The 18,573-nt window shown below is 44.7% G+C and overlaps 1 protein-coding gene across 1 annotated transcript in view; it reads left to right on the forward strand.

Moving 5' to 3' along the window:
- The first annotated feature begins 204 nt into the window (after positions 1 to 204).
- LOC142666721 (uncharacterized) overlaps positions 205 to 18,573 on the forward strand; it is a 33,870-nt gene continuing 15,501 nt past the window's right edge. Inside the window, exons 1-6 of the mRNA XM_075846914.1 lie at positions 205 to 532; positions 9,775 to 9,938; positions 10,417 to 10,587; positions 10,672 to 10,795; positions 12,350 to 12,447; positions 12,614 to 12,725. Of these exons, the coding sequence (XP_075703029.1) occupies positions 9,861 to 9,938; positions 10,417 to 10,587; positions 10,672 to 10,795; positions 12,350 to 12,447; positions 12,614 to 12,725 (583 nt within the window). The 5' untranslated portion in view covers positions 205 to 532; positions 9,775 to 9,860. The remainder of the gene's footprint in view (positions 533 to 9,774; positions 9,939 to 10,416; positions 10,588 to 10,671; positions 10,796 to 12,349; positions 12,448 to 12,613; positions 12,726 to 18,573) is intronic.

Consider the following 18,573-nt stretch of genomic DNA (forward strand, 5'->3'; position numbering starts at 1 on the left):
TATGTCACGCGATCAACATCACAGGTCCGTCATCCCCCACCCACGTCTCTTCCCCACTAATCAGCTCCGTCCCTTCTGCATTGGTCACATGGTGTTGACGTCACCAAAGGTCCTTTAGCCTCAACCCATTATATTTCGCACCGCTTAGCTCCGATCACTCCTGGCACTGATCACATGATCTTCATTAGCCCTCATGTCACGTGATTATCATCACAGGTCCTTCATCACTTCTCTGCACTTCTAAGTCACGCCCCCTGATACACCGGTCAGTTGATTTTGATATCACGGTCCTTCATGCACTTCTCTACTGATAGGCTCCGCCCCTCTTGCATTCTGTCATGTGGTGGTGACGTCATCACAGGTCCTTCAGCTATTGCCGTGTATGAGGTAGAGATAAGCGCTGGTCGGGTGTTCTCTCTGTTATCAGTCACCCCTGTATGAGTGTGTATACAGAGAGCTGTCAATCATTGAGTGACCCCGCACACTGGACTCCTAGCCGTGATTTAACCCCTCCAGTGCCGGTCTCTTTGGGGTAAGTTGTTATTTCTGGTCTTTGTAGTGGTCGGATGTTTTGTGGGACGAGTCATATTTTGTAATGACGTAATATTAGGTTTACGACCTTCCAACTTTTAAATAGCGTAAAGACGGACAAAACCACACCTCTAATCCAGCCCAATCTCCACACAATACACACCTGATTCAGCCCACACAGTATAATGCCCCCATATCTGCCCTCGTACAGTATGATGCCCCCATACCCTATAATTCCTCCACACTCTATAATGCCCCATAGCTGCCCCATACAATATAATGCCCCATAGCTGCCTCATACAGTATAATTGCCCCTTAGCTGCCCCTAGTGCCAGTGCCCATGTAGATAGTGCCACACTCCCTGTAGATAGCACTACTAACCCTGTAGCCATTGGGACTCCCTCAAGGGGCGGAATCCCCAGCCAGAGCATCGGCCGCGCTGTGGCCGGGGATTCTGCTCCAGGAGGAGCCACTTACCTCTCTGTCCATATATGACAGTGACGTTAAGGACTTCCCGGGCTCAATGCTTAAAGTAGCGATGTGCCTGGGGAGTCTTCTGTACTAATGCTGAAGCAGGGAGCTGACGGTTCCCTGCTTCAGAATTGGCTTCAACTGTATCTGCGTCCTGAGGATGCAGATACAGTTGACACCCAAAGTCCGGGGCATGCAACCGGCCTCCCAGGACAGCAGGACACCACCCGAAAACCGGGACTATCCTGTTTCTGGGATCGTTGGGAGGTATGGGTATATACAACTTATTCACTGACTTTTATACATTTCTTGTTAATGTCGTTCACCGTGCAGTTTAAAGGTAATGTGTCACTAGAAAAAAAAATTATTTTTTTTTTAGTTAAACAATTAGTGTATAGGTGATTAAACATTGTTCTAATTTTTTTCACGAGTCGGGAAATATTATAAATTAGATTCTAATTTATAATATTTCCCAGCGCTGGTCACTAGATGGAGCAATTCCCAAAATTGCAGCATTGCATGTGGTAAAGCAACCACATTGCTTTATGCTGCAAAATTTGAGAAAACTCACTCGCTCTAGTGAGCTCTCAGAATCCCCCCTCCTTTATCCTGGCTAGTGCCGGGATAAACGAGGGGATTGAACGGTCTAACCTCCTACACTGTGTGTCGCCATTTTTTGAGCTAACACACAGTGTAGTTGGTTTACATACAGTAGTAAACACACAGTAAAACACGTACATACACAGACCTACCTTACCTGCTCCTGCCGCCGCTCCCTCCGGTCCGTCCGCTCCGTCTGCTACCTCTGCTCCAAGTGCACAAGTCCGGAAGCCGCGACCGGAAGTAGTAATCTTACTGTCCGGCCGCGACATCCGGTCCACAATAAAATGGCGCCGGACGTCGCACAGTTCAAATTGGACTGTTTCCACACAGACGGCGTACAGCATAGTAGATGGAACGGGCCCCGTTCTCATTCACTATGGGACTGTATGTGCCGTATTCCATGTCTGTATGTGTCGTAAATCGACACATACAGAAATGGAAAAAAAAATGGCAGCCCCCAAAGGGAAGAAAAAGTGAAAAAATAAAAAAAAGTTAAACACAAACACACAAATAATTTTTTTTTTAATAAAACAGTAAAATCAAATTGATCTAAAATTTTTTTTTTTCGTGACACTGGTCCTTTAAGGGAATATTCACACATAGCGAATACGACCCACAACACGCAAGGAAATCACCCCGAATATTCACCCCAAATGGTGGACGTATAATCCTCCCGAATATCTACTACAGAAATACAAGGTTGATCCTCACCTCTCCGAGTGTTACCATAGCAACACGTCCCTGCTCTTCCGGCTGTGTCCAGGTGACCCCTATAATGACATGTGACCTCTCCAGCCTGTGATTGGCTGCAGGGGTCACATGATGCCTTCTTTTTTATATATGTGTAACCTGTAGCGTTGCTGTGAACACGCGGCGGAGCCGCAGAGGATTCTGGCAACAATGGCGTTTGTTGCGGAACTTGACTTTCCCAATGAACTTAATGGGGAAATTCTGCAACAAATGCGCGGTATAAATCCGATATCCTGCGTGTTTATAATCCGCACCGCAGGTTAACCCATTAACCACCAGGACATGTTTAGTTTTCGTTCCCCGCCCCCCCCCTTCCTAACTTTTTTAATTTTTTTGTTCATGGAGCGGTGTTGGGGATTATTTTTTGCGGGGCGGGTTGCAGTTTTTTGATCACTTTTTACTTTTTTTTGGTGCTAAGTTGACCAAAAAACAGCAATTCAATTTTGTTTTTTACGGCGTTCACGGTACGGGGTAAATAATGTTATATTGTAATGGTTTTGACTTTTACGGATGCGGTGATCCCACTTATGATTATCATTTTTCTTTGTACATTACTTTAGAGGAAAAAATGTTTTAAAAAAAATATATATTTATTACTCCCCTGGGGACGTGAACTAGTGATGATTAGATCGCTGGTACAATACACTATAATACGAATGTATCGCAGTATATCGTGATTAAGATTAAAGGGAATGTGTTGCCAGAAAAACATGTTTGTTTTTTTTTAATTAAACATTTAGTGTGTAGGTGATTAAACATTGTTCAAATTTTTTTTCTTTTTTTCAATAGTAAGGAAATATTATAAATTAGATTCTAATTTATAATATTTCCCATTGCTGGTCACTAGATGGAGCTATTCCCAAAATTGCAGCATTGCAAAATTGGGTAAAAAGCCCTCGCTCTAGTGAGCTCTCAGCATCCCCCCCCTCCTTTTATCCTGGCTAGTGTCGGGATAAACGAGGGGTTTGAACGGTCTAACCTCCTACACTGTGTGTCGCCATTTTTTGAGCTAACACACAGTGTAGTAGGTTTACATACAGTAGTAAACGTACACAAACACGAACATACATAGAAATCTCTTATCTGCTCCTGCCGCCGCGGCTCCCTCCGGCCCGTCCGCTCTGTCTGCTGCCGCTGGTCCAAGTGCACAAGTCCGGAAGCCGCGACCGGAAGTAGTAATCTTACTGTCCGGCCGCGACTTCCGGTCCACAGGAAAATGGCGCCGGACGGCGCGCATTTCAAATTGGACTGTGTGGGAGCGGCGCATGCGCAGTTCACACACAGACGGCGTACACAGAAGTGGATGGGACGGGACCCGTTCGCAGTCCCTATGGGACTGTGGCTGCCGTATTCCATGTCTGTATGTGTCGTTAATCGACACATACAGAAATGGAACAAAAAATGGCAGCCCCCATAGGGAAGAAAAAGTGTAAAAATAAGAAAAAGTAAAACACAAATAAATATAAACGTTTTTAATAAAGCACTAACATCTTTAACATATTTAAAAAAAAATTGTGATGACACTGTTCCTTTAAAGGGTTATTCCCAAATTGAGTACAAATTTTTTTTTAGACCTTCTAAGCTGAAATTAAATAATAAATCATTTGCTGTGAACATTTTTAAAAAATGTATTCCCTAGCTACTTTTTTTTTTACACTTGATAACTCAGCTAGTGCTGGTTATCTTTTATAAAAAGGGGTGTGAGCGGCTCGATGTCAATCAAGCCGCTCTGCAGTGTGCGCGTTCCCGATGTTGCTAGATACTGTAGTTCTAGCAGCATCGGGAGAATGTTCGTTTCAACCAGGCATGGTAAGCCTGATTAAAACGAACATACCGGGAATTTCAACAGCACGCATCCATTCTCAGCAAAACTCTTCACCCCGTTGCGGCAAGCCACTTCTCCCCCTCTAGCTAAGCAGCCCCCCCCCCCCCCCCATGTAATATCTGTAGTCACCGCACCGGTCCTGCATCAGCATCCATCGAAACACAGAAAAGATAGAAAAAACTCCCATAAGAAGTTCCCACGAAGATCTGAACGGTCCCGTCACTTTCCATCTTACTGCTACTTGGCGCCGCTAGCATTCACAGTAACAATGCGTTGTGGTGCTTATGTGATTACGTCATCTGCGTCCACTGCTTTGTTATTGTGAATGGGAGTGGCGCAAAGTAGCAGTAAGACGAAAAGTGACAGGACCGTTCAGATCTTCGTGGGAACTTCTTATGTGAGTTTGTACTATGTAGTATATTCGGTGGACTACTGTGATGATCTACAATTTTTGTTTAAATAAAATGGTTAGCGAGGATTCTGTGGTGGATTAATTATTTAAATCATTTTTTTTTGGAATATCTTATGTTTTTTTATACTTTATTAGCGCATGCATAATGACAGTTTTTTGACGATGTCCATTAGGCTAGCAGTAAACCGCCATTACCCCGGTATCAACCTCCACTACGGTTATCGAGAAGAACCTGGTACGATCCAGTGATGGTGGATCACTGGGGCGGCCGCAGGCTGGTGATATTAGCTTGGGAATCGACAAAACCAGTGGTTCTTCCCACCCGTGTAATGCCAGGCTGCTGTGTTGTATCCAGCTGGTTATTAAAAATGTGGGGGGCCTCACATCTGTTGTTAAATTTGTTAATTTGAATAAAAAAACGATGTGGGGTCCACCCCATTTTCATAACCAGCCAGATACAACACAGCAACAGCAGCCTAGCATTACAAGGGTGGGAAGGTCCACTGTTTTTGGCCCTTCTCAGCCTCATAAAACCAGCCTGCGGCCGCCCCAGTGCCCGACCATCACAGCAGATGGTCGGGTACTGGATCGTACCCAGCTCTTCCCGACATCCCTGGTGACAGTGGGTACCAGGGTAATGATGGGTGGTTAGTGCTAGCCTCTGCACCGGCTAACACTAAGCCCCGCCTTAATAATGGAAACTGTCAATCAGCCAACTGCCATTATCTAGGCACTAATAAAGTTTAAAAAAAAACACAATTTTTTTTTTTTTTATTGAAATAAGAAATCCCCCACAAAACCCTCGTTACCCATTTTATTACATGTTTTGAGAAAACGTAGTAGTCCAATGAATCAAAGATGTAGTCCAATCGGTATAGCAAAATCTGCAACAAAATAAAAATAAAGTTTTCAATGAACAATACCAATACTTATACTCACCTACACATATATACATGCAAACACAAATAAACCACACACATATACACATACACACAGATATACACAAACACACACACACATATATATATACACACACATTTTTATATATATATATATATATATATATATATATATATATATATATATATATATATATACACACGCACATATACACATACACACACAAACACACAAATATATACACACATACAGACAAACACATATACACACAAACACATACAGTGAAGGAAATAAGTATGTGATCCCTTGCTGATTTTGTAAGTTTGCCCACTGTCAAATACATGAACAGTCTAGAATTTTTAGGCTAGGTTAATTTTACCAGTGAGAGATAGATTATATAAAAAAAAAAAAAACTGAAAATCACATAGTTAAAATTATATATATTTATTTGCATTGTGCACAGAGAAATAAGTGTTTGATCCCTTTGCCAAACAAGACTTAATACTTGGTGGCAATACCCTCGTTGGCAAGCACAGCAGTCAGATGTTTTTTGTATTTGATGATGAGGTTTGCACAAATGTTAGATGGAATTTTGGCCCACTCCTCTTTGCAGATCATCTGTAAATCGTTAAGATTTCGAGGCTGTCGCTTGGCAACTCGGATCTTCAGCTCCCTCCATAAGTTTTCGATGGGATTAAGGTCTGGAGACTGGCTAGGCCACTCCATGACCTTAATGTGCTTCTTTTTTAAGCCACTCCTTTGTTGCCTTGGCTGTATGTTTCGGGTCATTGTCGTGCTGGAAGACCCAGCCACGAGCCATTTTTAATGTCCTGGTGGAGGGAAGGAGGTTGTCACTCAGGATTTGACGGTACATGGCTCCATCCATTCTCCCATTGATGCGGTGAAGTAGTCCTGTGCCCTTAGCAGAGAAACACCCCCAAAACATAATGTTTCCACCTCCATGCTTGACAGTGAGGACGGTGTTCTTTGGGTCATAGGCAGCATTTCTCTTCCTCCAAACACGGCGAGTTGAGTTAATGCCAAAGAGCTCAATTTTAGTCTCATCTGACCACAGCACCTTCTCCCAATCACTCTCAGATTCATCCAGAAGTTCATTTGCAAACTTCAGGCGGGCCTGTACATGTGCCTTCTTGAGCAGGGGGACCTTGCGGGCACTGCAGGATTTTAATCCATTACGGCGTAATGTGTTACCAATGGTTTTCTTGGTGACTGTGGTCCCAGCTGTCTTGAGATCATTAACAAGTTCCCTCCGTGTAGTTTTCGGCTGAGCTCTCACCTTCCTCATGATCAAGTATACCCCACGAGGTGAGATTTTGCATGGAGCCCCAGATCGATGTCGATTGACAGTCATTTTGTATGTCTTCCATTTTCTTACTATTGCACCAACAGTTGTCTCCTTCTCACCCAGCGTCTTACTTATGGTTTTGTAGCCCATTCCAGCTTTGTGCAGGTCTATGATCTTGTCCCTAACATCCTTAGAAAGCTCTTTGGTCTTGCCCATGTTGTAGAGGTTAGAGTCAGACTGATTAATTGAGTCTGTGGACAGGAGTCTTTTATACAGGTGACCATTTAAGACAGCTGTCTTTAATGCAGGCACCAAGTTTATTTGGAGCGTGTAACTGGTCTGGAGGAGGCTGAACTCTTAACGGTTGGTAGGGGATCAAACACTTATTTCTCTGTGCACAATGCAAATAAATATATATAATTTTAACTATGTGATTTTCTGTTTTTTTATTTTTTATATATAATCTATCTCTCACTGGTAAAATTAACCTAGCCTAAAAATTCTAGACTGTTCATGTCTTTGACAGTGGGCAAACTTACAAAATCAGCAAGGGATCAAATACTTATTTCCTTCACTGTGTACAGAAAAACACATATACATATAGACACACACATATATACACACACATATATACACACACACACACACACATATACACAAATATATACACACCCACATATACACACAAACACACATATACACACACAAACACACATACATACATACACACACACACACACACACACACACACATATACACAAAACAAGCACATATACACACACACACACAAACCTACATGCGCACACACACGCGCGCACACACACACACACACACACACACACACACACACACACACACACACACACACACACACACACACACACACACACACACACACACACACACACACACACACACACACACACATATATATATAAACACTTCACAAACCTTCAGCGGACCGCAGACTTCTCACGACTAGTGCCTTGCCCTGCATCTACTGAGCATGCGCCGATATGCGCGTTCATGAGATGACGGTGAGGATATCATTGCGCATGCACGTGGTGGCCGGATCCCTAGACAACGAGCTACAAACAAAGAGGGACGGACAGCGACTTTAATCAAGAATATCACGAAAATGACATCGCTGGGCTACAGACAGGTAGTTAGAAAAATTATTAACTTTAGAAGGGTGAGCTTAATAGCTAGATTTTTGTATATGAGAATAACCCTTTAAGGGGTTAATAGGAGCAGAAAAATGTCAGACCTACATTACCCCCCACAGGCTGCCAAGACAACCATTCATATCCCGTGATTGCTTTGCGAGGGGCTGATGAGTTGTCAGAGAGGACCACCCCCTCTTCTAAAAGCTTAGATTCTGCAATCGCTATTGACCGCAGCATCTTAGTAGTTAAATGTCCAGGATTGGCGTTCTCTCTGATCCTGGCCGTTAGTGCGAGGTGTCGGCTGTAACACACCCGCAGCGTGTGGAGTGGGCTCGGCCTGTAAGCCTGTCATGGGGATGGCCGTGTTTGGACATGGCTGATAGATTGCTGGCGTCTTTCTTGTTAGTATCTAGAAGAGGTTTATGTATTTGCACCATTAATGTTGTACAACTGACATTGAACCTGACATTGTAGAGAGCAGATGAGATAAATTAGGTGATGTGTTATAATCTATATCTGTCTTACTAGTGACACCCCGTTATCTGTACAAGACGAAGAACTATTTGTAGCTTTGTTATCATTCCAGGATCGGCTTTTTATGACCACGGTGGAAATAACCTTCAGTGGTGAGACAAGTATGACTCCGTATTTCACTCTCATATAAACTCGGGGGGAGACGTTGTCCTCGTGTTGGGGTCTCTCTGGAATAACTCTTACACCAACCTGAATAATGTCATCCAGTCCTGACCGGAAATGGAAAGACACTTTACAATAATCTTTCTGAATTCCTTAACTTCACGCTGAAAGAAGTCGTAAAATATCATCATTTATAAGTCCGGACATTATTTTTGGGGCGATAAAATTTTCACCTTACAAAATTTTTTATTGTTAATTTTATTTTTCTGTACATGATTGAAATTGACATCTCATCATTACTCCACAATCTCGAGGTGAGGATGGTCTCACAGAGGAGCCCCCTCCCAAACACTTAGGTGCACTGTCACTATTGACTTCAGCATCGAAGGGGTGAAACGGTTATAATCGTAGTTCTCTCCGGTCTCCGGCCTTTGCAGCAGGTGTCTGGTCTTCCCTATGTCTTGTCAACAACTCCTGAGCGGTAAATGTCCTGAGCAGGAAAGGGTTAAAGGAGTAAAATACAAGTTTATACAGAATCTTATCCCACAAAACATTCTATCACTCTTCTCCACTCCACCTGCGCTATAACATGATGATAAGAGATCACACCGCATGTTCCCTATATATAAATACACGCAGAACCTCACAGTTCATATCAAACACTGACTGCATAGTGTGCACCACGTCTTGTGAGATGTCAGCAATGTCTCCCCAGTATCCGCCATGTGTCAGGCTGTCAGGAGTCAGGTCTTCATTGTCTGGGGGGAAATGTCTTCATTTTGCTCTTCTCACCTGAGCGATATGCCATAAATGTCTGATATATTGGGGTCCCACCTCTATGTGGAGAACAGGGGCCCCCCGACCTGCCTGGTAAGGTGATGACTGCATCCAGGTGGAGAATGAATGGAGAGGTGACCACACATGTGCACGACTCTCTCCATTCACTTGTATAGGAGTTCCAGAAACATCCGAGCAAGGCCAGAGGTGGAGCCACATCTATCAGACATTTCTGGCATATCCTGGGGAGAAATGTCAGTGTTGGGAATACCCCTTTATTCCATGTGGTGACGGCTCTGAGAAGATGTTTCTCTCAATGATCAATAAGTGAGGTTCTGTATGTCACACATGATGTTGTCCCCTGTATGATTTCCATCTTCTCCTTTCTTCATAAAGACGTCTGCAGTACTAGATCCTCCAGTTCCTCCAGTTTTATCATCTTCTCCTCCACAACGTTCCTTCTCCTGAGTGACCCACCAAGGATGGACAAGGACAGGAATGAGATGAGCAGAAGAATATTAGACTTCACCTTGGAGATCATCTACCTGTTGAGCGGAGAGGTAAACTTTTCTACATTATAGAACAAGTCCAACATAGGGAAGGGACAATACATAATAGGAAGTAATAGGAAGAATCCAGTGTCCTGTATAACAGCGTCCAGACCTTCCAAGTGATGTCAAGAAGCTGAAGATCAGCCACCAATATGGTCAGTTATGTGTCATGTCACCAATGCAGCAATAGTAATGTTGTAGAGCAATGAGAATGACCAGGAACCAGGAGGATCAGGATGACATCTATATAGAAACATAGAAGATGACGGCAGGAGGAGAGCACATAGTCCATCTAGTCGTTCCCTCCCCCATTATTATTTCCTTTTTAGCTTTGGCCTCGTTCTATTTTCTCTATGTCTTTTTGTAGGTCTCCAGTATTACAGATGTGGGGTCACTAGAGCTCTATACAGCGGGGTCACAATCTCCCTCTTTCTACTGAGGGGGGAATACTATGCTCAGTTCTCTAAGTGTCTCTCTCCATACACAGGAGTACACAATAGTGAAGAAGACATCGAGTGACTGTACGACTCCCATCATCCATGAGTCAGGAGGATGGAGCAGTAGTCCGAGCCCCATCACAGAGCTTCCCCCTCACTCCCGGATACATGAGAAGATCTTAGAACTGATCTACAAGATGACTGAGCTGCTGACTGGAGAGGTGACACTGCTGGGAATGCTGGGAAATTCTACAGTAACAGCACTGGAGGTGTCTGGGTGATGACTGTATCATTGTGTGTGTCAGGTTCCTATAAGGTGTCAGGATGTCACTGTCTATTTCTCCATGGAGGAGTGGGAGTATCTAGAAGGACACAAGGATCTGTACGAGGAGGTCATGATGGAGGTCTACCGGCCGCGCACATCACAAGGTTAGAAGAGACAGATATATATTGGTCATTAAAAATGGTAATACAAGTAATTTAGAAAGATGATTATCGGCACACTCTGGCAGTATAATAGTTTTCTATATAATGTCAGTATAATCGGAGGTTGTCTTTACTATTACAAGTTATGGGTACTAGATTCTGGAGATGGGACGGTGATCCAGGAATTTATTGTGATTTCCAGATTTAGGGTCAGGGAGGAGTTTTCCCCTAATGAGACAATTGTCATCCACCTCATGGGGGGTTTTGTCTTTCTCTGGATCAACACGGTCAGATTATATGTTACACTTGATGGACTTGTGTCTTTTTTCATCCTTAGTAACTATGTAACACAGAATGTCTGGAGCAAAATCTACCACTAATATAAAGTACAATGTGTTCCCAAAAAACAATCTCACAATGACTTGGATAAATAAAATCTTATTCCCACTTATGTTACGTCCACACAGGGCGTAAACACTACGGAACTTCTGACTGGATTTTCTGTGTGGAGATTGCGCAGCGTTTTCACAGGAGATATTGACATGTTGTAGATTGAGAATCTGCACCGCACCTCTTTTCTGCGTGTTTTTTCCGCAGCGCGTGGATGAGATTTGTTGAAATCTCATCCTCATTGCTGCTACTCTAACACGCTGCAGATTCCCCAGCAGTGAAATACTTGTTGAAAATCTGCAGCTTATCCGCCCCGTATGCACATACCTCTAAAGTGACACATCCGATTTGAGAAATGGTTCTCTCTTCAAGAGGTCAAAAATAGGCCGTGGATTCCACTCCCGGAGGAGTCCTTGGCATCGCTGTCCCTGTTCATATATGGACAGACGTCAGGGTCTCCCTCCAGGATTACAATTCCCGGCCAAAGTGACGGCAACGCTCTGGTAAGGGATTCCGCTCCTAGAGGGAGCGTCAGTGGCGCTGTCTACAAGGGGGTGGCACTATCTACAGGGGCTTGAGGTGTTATCTGCAGGGGTTTGGGATCTAAGTTTGATAAAACTAACGGGGAGAGAGCCTGCAGACATGAAAGTGCAGCGCTGCACACATTAAACTTTGTTTCACTCTGCCAGCGTTTATTTACGTGACAACTGCCCGGGGCATCAGCAGTTGGAACGTATATAGCCGTATGGCCGTTGTGAAGGGGTTAATAAAAATGTATATAAAATATTGCCTACAGAGGTGTACACAGCCTTTAAGAGGCTAATAAGCAGGTGACACCCTGACACTTTTTTGGGTTGCAGTAAACTCTTAATATAGAGTCGCTCTGTGTCCCGCCACTTTCATGTGTATCCGCGACCACAGAAGGCAGATACAGTTAAATACAATGGCGGAGCAGGGAGCCGTTGGCGCCCCGCTGTTCGCTTTGGTAAGCCACAGTCTACTTTAGGTCTGCGGCTTACAAGGTGCAGGAACATCGGCACAGGTATTGAGGACCTCAACATTGTAATCTCGGCTCTGATCAGTAAACTTAGAAGTGTAGAGAGAAGTGTGTAATATATAGACAGATATACAGTAGTAATGTATTCAGTCACTGTGTGTTTCCTACAGATGGATCCCGTAGGAGAAATCCACCAGAGAGATGTCCCAGTCCTCTGTATTCCCAGGACTGTCCAGAGGAATATCACAATGTGCCAGGGAATCATCAGGTAGATGAAGCTGAGCCCTATACCAGATCTATATAGGGGGGTGTGGAGCTATTTGGTCCTGCGGTCAAAGATGGGGTCATAGATTTTGGTGGTTTCTTATGTTGATCTGTTAGATTCTTTGCACTCTCTGCTGCATTGTACTGAATTGTTACATATGTGAAATCAGGGTGAAGATCTGACTAATATTAAAGTGGAGGATGAAGAAGAAGAGTGGATGAGGGGCGATCAACCGTGTAAGAGTGAAGTGAAGGAGGAAATTCCAGGAGGTGTTACCAGAGGTAAGTGATAATGAATTTAGAAAGTGAATTGGGAGGTTTGTTAAGGTGAGGTTCCTCCTTAGTTCTACATTACAGTAACACGTCAGACAATGTGTTATACATAGTGCAGGAGCTGAGGGAGCTGTGACTGCAAATAGAAGTTCTCTACAAGGTGTTCTATGAATCCGGTCATGCACTGGGCTTGGCATCATGTTTTGGGAGGGGCACCTGGAGCCTGTAAAAATTACAATACACTATGATACATTAGTATTGCCGTGTCTTGAACCAGCGATCTGACTATCTCTAGTTCAAATCCCCTAGGGGAACTATTAAAAAGTGTTAAAAATAGTTACATAAACCATTTTCAGCGATCGCTGTTCCTGGCCTTTAGTCCGGGTGTCAGCTGGAAACTCAACTCAATATTTATTGCCCAGATTCTGCAGATTTTAGAAATATCCAACATGTGGCCCTAGTGTCCTAATGGACTGTAACACAGGCCTCAGAAGCAAAGGAGCACCTAGTGGATTTTGGGGCCTCCTTTTTTTAGGAATATATTTTAGGCACCATGTCAGGTTTGAGGAGGTCTTGTGGTACCTAAACAGTCGAAGCCCCACCAAAGTGACCCCATTTTGGAAACTACACCCCTCAAGGCATTTTTCTAGGGGTATAGTTAGCATATTGACCCCACAGTTTTTTTGCAGAATTTAGTGGAATTAGTCTGTGAAGATGAAAATCACCTATTTTTCTGTGGAAACATAGAATTTTTTCATTTTTACAAGGAATAAAGGAGAAAAAGCACCCCAAAATGTGTAAAGAAATTTCTCCCGATTACGGCAATACCCCATATGTGGTCGTAAACTGATGTTTGGACCCACAGCAAGGCTCAGAAGGGAGGGAGCGCCTTTTGGATTTTGGAGCGCAGATTTTGCTGGATTGGTTTAAAGTGCCATGTCGGGTTTGCAACGCCCCGGAGGGACCAAAACAGTGGACCATAAGTGACCCTATTTTGGAATCTACACCCCTCAAGGAATTTTTCTAGGCGTATAGTGAGCATTTTGGCCCCTCAGGATCTTTTTTAGAGCTAAGGTGACCCAAAAACAGCGATTTTGGCGCTTTAAATTCTTTATTTATTACAGCGTTCACCGTGCGCAATAAATTACGTTTTAATTTATTCTGCCGGTCGGTGTGATTACGCCGATACCATATGTGAATAGTTGTTTTTTTACGTTTTGCAGCGTTTGCACAATAAAATTACGTTTCTATTAAATAATTTATTTTCTGGGACACGCTATTCTGAGCCGTAACTTTTTTTTTTTTTCGTCAAAAAAGCTGTGGGAGGTCTTGTTTTTTGCGGGACAGGTTGTAGTTTTTATTGGTACCATTTTGGGGTAAATGCGACTTTTTGATCACTTTTTATTCTATATCTTGGGAGGGGTGGTGACCAAAAAATAGCGATGCTGACAGTTTTCCGTTTATTTTGTTTGCGGCGTTCACCGTGCGGAAAAATTAACATTATAGTTTCATAGATTGGGTCGTTACGAACGTGGCGATACCAAATATGTGTACTTTTTTTTAACGTTTTCATTTTTTCCCTATAATAAATGACTTATTATAGGAAAACAAAACCTTTTATTTTTACACTTTTATAAAACATTTTTATTAACTTTTTTTTACTTTTTACACTTTATATTTTTGTTTATTAACTTTTTTCTTTACTTTTTACACTTTCTTTTTTTGACCTGCAGCTCTGATCGCTGCTAGAATACATTACACTACCTAGGTAGTTAACGTATTCCAACTGTCAGTGTGACAGTTGGTCTACGAGGATCAGCAGAGGCTGATCCTCATAAGCTGACATACATGGCAGACTTGGGGGCTGTTGTCTGGCCCCCGTGTGCCATCACAAGCATCAGAAGCCCCCACGATTGCATGGGGGCTGTTGATGCGCTACAAACCCGCTACATGCGGAGATCGCAATCGAGCCCCGCATGTAATGGGTTAATTGCCTAAATCAGCGGCGATGAGCCGCTGATCGGCAACACTGGAGAGTGTCAGCTGTCGGGGACAGCTGATCCCCAAGTTCCCGATGCACACTGTCGCCGACAGTGTGCATCGGGAACGACACAGTGACTTCCTGTCACTCTGACAGGAAGCCTATCAGGACCAGCCGAAGGTTGGTCCTGATGGGCTTCCGTCCATGGCAGACCCGGAAGCCATTGTTTGGCTTCCGTTTGCCATACTAACTATCGGCAGACCCCGCGATTTCGGACGGGGGTCTGCCGATATGTTAGAAACCCCTAAAATTCGGCGATTGCACCCGATCGCCGAATTTAAGGGGTTAATGCGCCGAAATCAGCGGCAAAGGACCGCTGGCCGGCAAGAGGGGAGTGTCAGCTGTCGGCGACAGCTGACCTCCCGGTTCCCGGTACACACTGTCGCCGACAGTGTGCACCGGGATTAACTCAGTAACTGTACGTCCTCGTGCGGTAAGTAACCTCCCGCGAGGACGGACAGTTACGTCCTGGTGCGGATAGGGGTTAAAAGATGAGGGAAAGATTCCAGAAGAAAGAGAGGGGTTAAATATTTGTCAGGTGACCGGTGACAGCTGGGGAGAGAGACTGCACGAGGTGGGAGGGGATATGGTCACTGGGGCAGGTAGTAGGACGAGAAGAAGAGAGGAGCCTAGAGACTTCTTTCTGTTATTGGGTCAAATGCTGAAAGTGAAGTGGGAGTGCGGGATGGAAGGGGATCGATGTTACTAGGGGATTGGGAGATATCATGCCGGATGTTGTCAATTTTAACTTTAAAATAAGTGGCCAGGTCTTCAGCACTGAGATATGTGATCGGCGTCTGCACTTTAGGACTAAGGAGGGAATGAAAAGTATCAGAGAGTCATTTTGGATTATTAGATAGTGTGGATGAGAGAAGTGAAATAGACTTGTTTGGCACGGTGGAGGGCAGAGTTGTAAGTTTTGAGCATAAATTTATAATGGAGTAAATCTGCTGACAAAAGAGATTTTCTCTACAGATTTTCGGCACATCTCGAGCACTGCTGAAGAAAGCAGGATTGAGGCGTGCGCCATGGTTGTCGTCTGTGTCGGGTGGTTCGGAGTGTAGGAGGGGCTGCTTCATCCAACGCATTTTTGAGAATGTTATTGTAACGTTTGGCAGCCAGATTGGCACAGGAGATGGAAGAGATAGGGGACAATGCAGTTGCTGAGTGTTAATGACATGTAGATGTAAAGGATCTGCCAGACACAGCTTCTGTGTCGACGCCCGTGGGTAATCAGTCTGCACCTGCTCCTAAGTCTGAGAGAGTGACACGATCTTCTACCAGTCAGGCTGGGAGGCTGAGGAGTGGGATAGCCTATCACAGCCTGGCCAAACGGAGCTAGCTCCCGCCCTCTGTCTATTTATACCTGCATTTCCTGCTCCTCCTTTGCCTGTGATTCTTTTAATGACGGGGTAGGGAGACAGACAGGTGAGCCCTAATCTACCTGCCACTCAGTCCCTGACTACTTGCAACGGCCCGTCCTAGGCGACGGCTTACAACTGGGCGACGGTCCCTATGTTCAATAAGTTCACGACAGACAAACAGACAAGGGTACACAGAAGCTAAGGGAAATGGGGCAGTTGCCCACGGCAACACAGTGAGCAACAAGAGTAGTGAACGAGCCGAGTCAAACCAGGAGTGCACGAGGTACAAATCGCAGAGCAGGAGCGTAGTCAGTAAAGCCAGGGTAAAAAATGAAGCAAGGTCAATAATCATAGCAGAAGCAGCAGAGCCAGGAAACAGAAAAGAATCACAGGCAAAGGCGGAGCAGGAAATGCAGGTATAAATAGAGGGCGGGAGCTAGCTCCGTCTGGCCAGGCTGTGATAGGCTCTCCCACTCCTCAGCCTCCCAGCCTGACTGGTAGAAGATCGTGTCACTCTCTCAGACTTAGGAGCAGGTGCAGACTGATTACCCACGGGTGTCGACACAGAAGCTGTGTCTGGCAGATCCTTTACAGTAGATTTCTGTATGTCTGAGGGGTAGGCATGACCTGAGGAGGCAAATAATGTTTGATAGTAAAGTAGAGAAGATTGTGGTCAGAGAGCGGGAGAGGAGAGTTCATAAAGTCAGATACTGAGGAGAGTCGGAGGAAAACCAGATCAAGTGAATGCCCGTCTTTATGTGTAGAGGAATTAGTAAGTTGGGAAAGGCAGAGGGAGGAGGTTAAAGATAGAAACTGGGAGGCAGATGAGGAGATTGGGCTTTCAAGGGGGATGTTAAAATTACCCATAATGAGAGGGTGTTTCAGAGGACATGAATTGTAGAAGACAGGCAGCAAAATGATCCAGGTGAGCCCTGGGGACAGTAGACACTCAGAGGAAGAATGGGCGAAAGAGTCTGAGGGTGTGGACTTCGAAGGATGGAAATGTGAGTAAGGGTACAGGGGGAATGACCTGGAAAGTGCAGTGTGGGTAAAGAAGTATGCCTCCTCCTCCACCCTGCCTGTTCTCTGGTCTGGGGTACCGTATGCCTACGCCTCCACCCTGCCTGTTCTCTGGTCTGGGGAATGAGAAAAGTGGAGACCACCATAAGATGGAGAAGCAGTGTCAGACAAGTGTAGACATGTTTCTGTAAGAGCCAGGAGGTTGAGAGAGTTAGAAAGGAATAAGTTATGAATAAAGGTAAGTTTGTTGCACACGGACCCGGAATTCCAGAGCGCACAGTTAAGAGACAGGAGAAGACGTTCAACGAATGTTAGGATTAGCAGGATTTCTATGTGTGGCAGGTACGGGGTTGAACTTGACAGTAGAAATGGGAGGACCAGGGTTAGGGGAGACGTCCCCTGCAGCTAATAGCAGGAGAATGGAGAGAATCTACAGATGGTTCAGTGATATATGAGAGTGACTTTTGTGTTGAGCAGTGGGATGAGATGGTGTGAGGTGATTCAGGAAAGTGAATAGTGCATGGGAGCTGTACATGGGCGAGGGAAGGAGAGAGTGACTGATGTGGATAGACTTTACCAAAGGCATGAATGGGCGGTAGGATTGTAAGCAAACAGCTACAACGATGAGTGAGGTAGTGAACAGGATGTGTTTTTTGAAGAAAACAGATAAAATAATAATTATAATGTATACAAGTTTGTTTGTTTAGTCCACATGGCTTACCTGTCTCTTACCCTGTCCAATTATCATGTTGACTGCCAGGACACTGTCACGTAGGGTTCGTGGACCCACTGGGCCGTACCGCCTTGGCGGTATGGCAGCTGGCCAACAGGGCGCAGGTCATAGTCTATAGTTCATATAGGGTACCTATGGCAGCTCGGACAGTAGCAAGGCAGGCTCGGCTGGGACTAGGCAGCAGGTAGATGTCAGGTGTGGTATAGCAGGACAGGCGTGGTATACAGCTCAGCACGGCACTTGACCAGGATAGCATGGGATACAGGATACAGGAACAGGGAAAACTGGGACCTGGAAAACACTAGGAGACCATTTGCTTAGACAAACTAGTATACGACAAACAACGCTCAGGCATGGAAGAAAGGACCTGGGCCCCTCTTATAATCCAGGGTACTCCTTGGCTGATTACACATTAAAGTCTTTAAGAGCGGGCATGAGCGTGTGCACGCACCCTACGGGACCCGGCCTAGGTGAGTGGAAGTAAGCGCTGGCGTCTCCTGAGGAGGAGACTGGGGCCAGCGCTCACCAACCCATGGCTGCGGCCTTCAGGAGTTGAGTGAACCTGACGGCCCGCAGCCATGGACATGACGGACAATGTGACAATATGACACTTACACAAAGATGACTTCTGCACTCGTGCCACATATATATATATATAGATCAAAAATCAGACAGCAATCCAAGGTGTAAGTACAAAAA

Source organism: Rhinoderma darwinii, chromosome 1, assembly GCF_050947455.1.
Source record: "Rhinoderma darwinii isolate aRhiDar2 chromosome 1, aRhiDar2.hap1, whole genome shotgun sequence".
Lineage (NCBI taxonomy): Eukaryota > Metazoa > Chordata > Amphibia > Anura > Rhinodermatidae > Rhinoderma > Rhinoderma darwinii.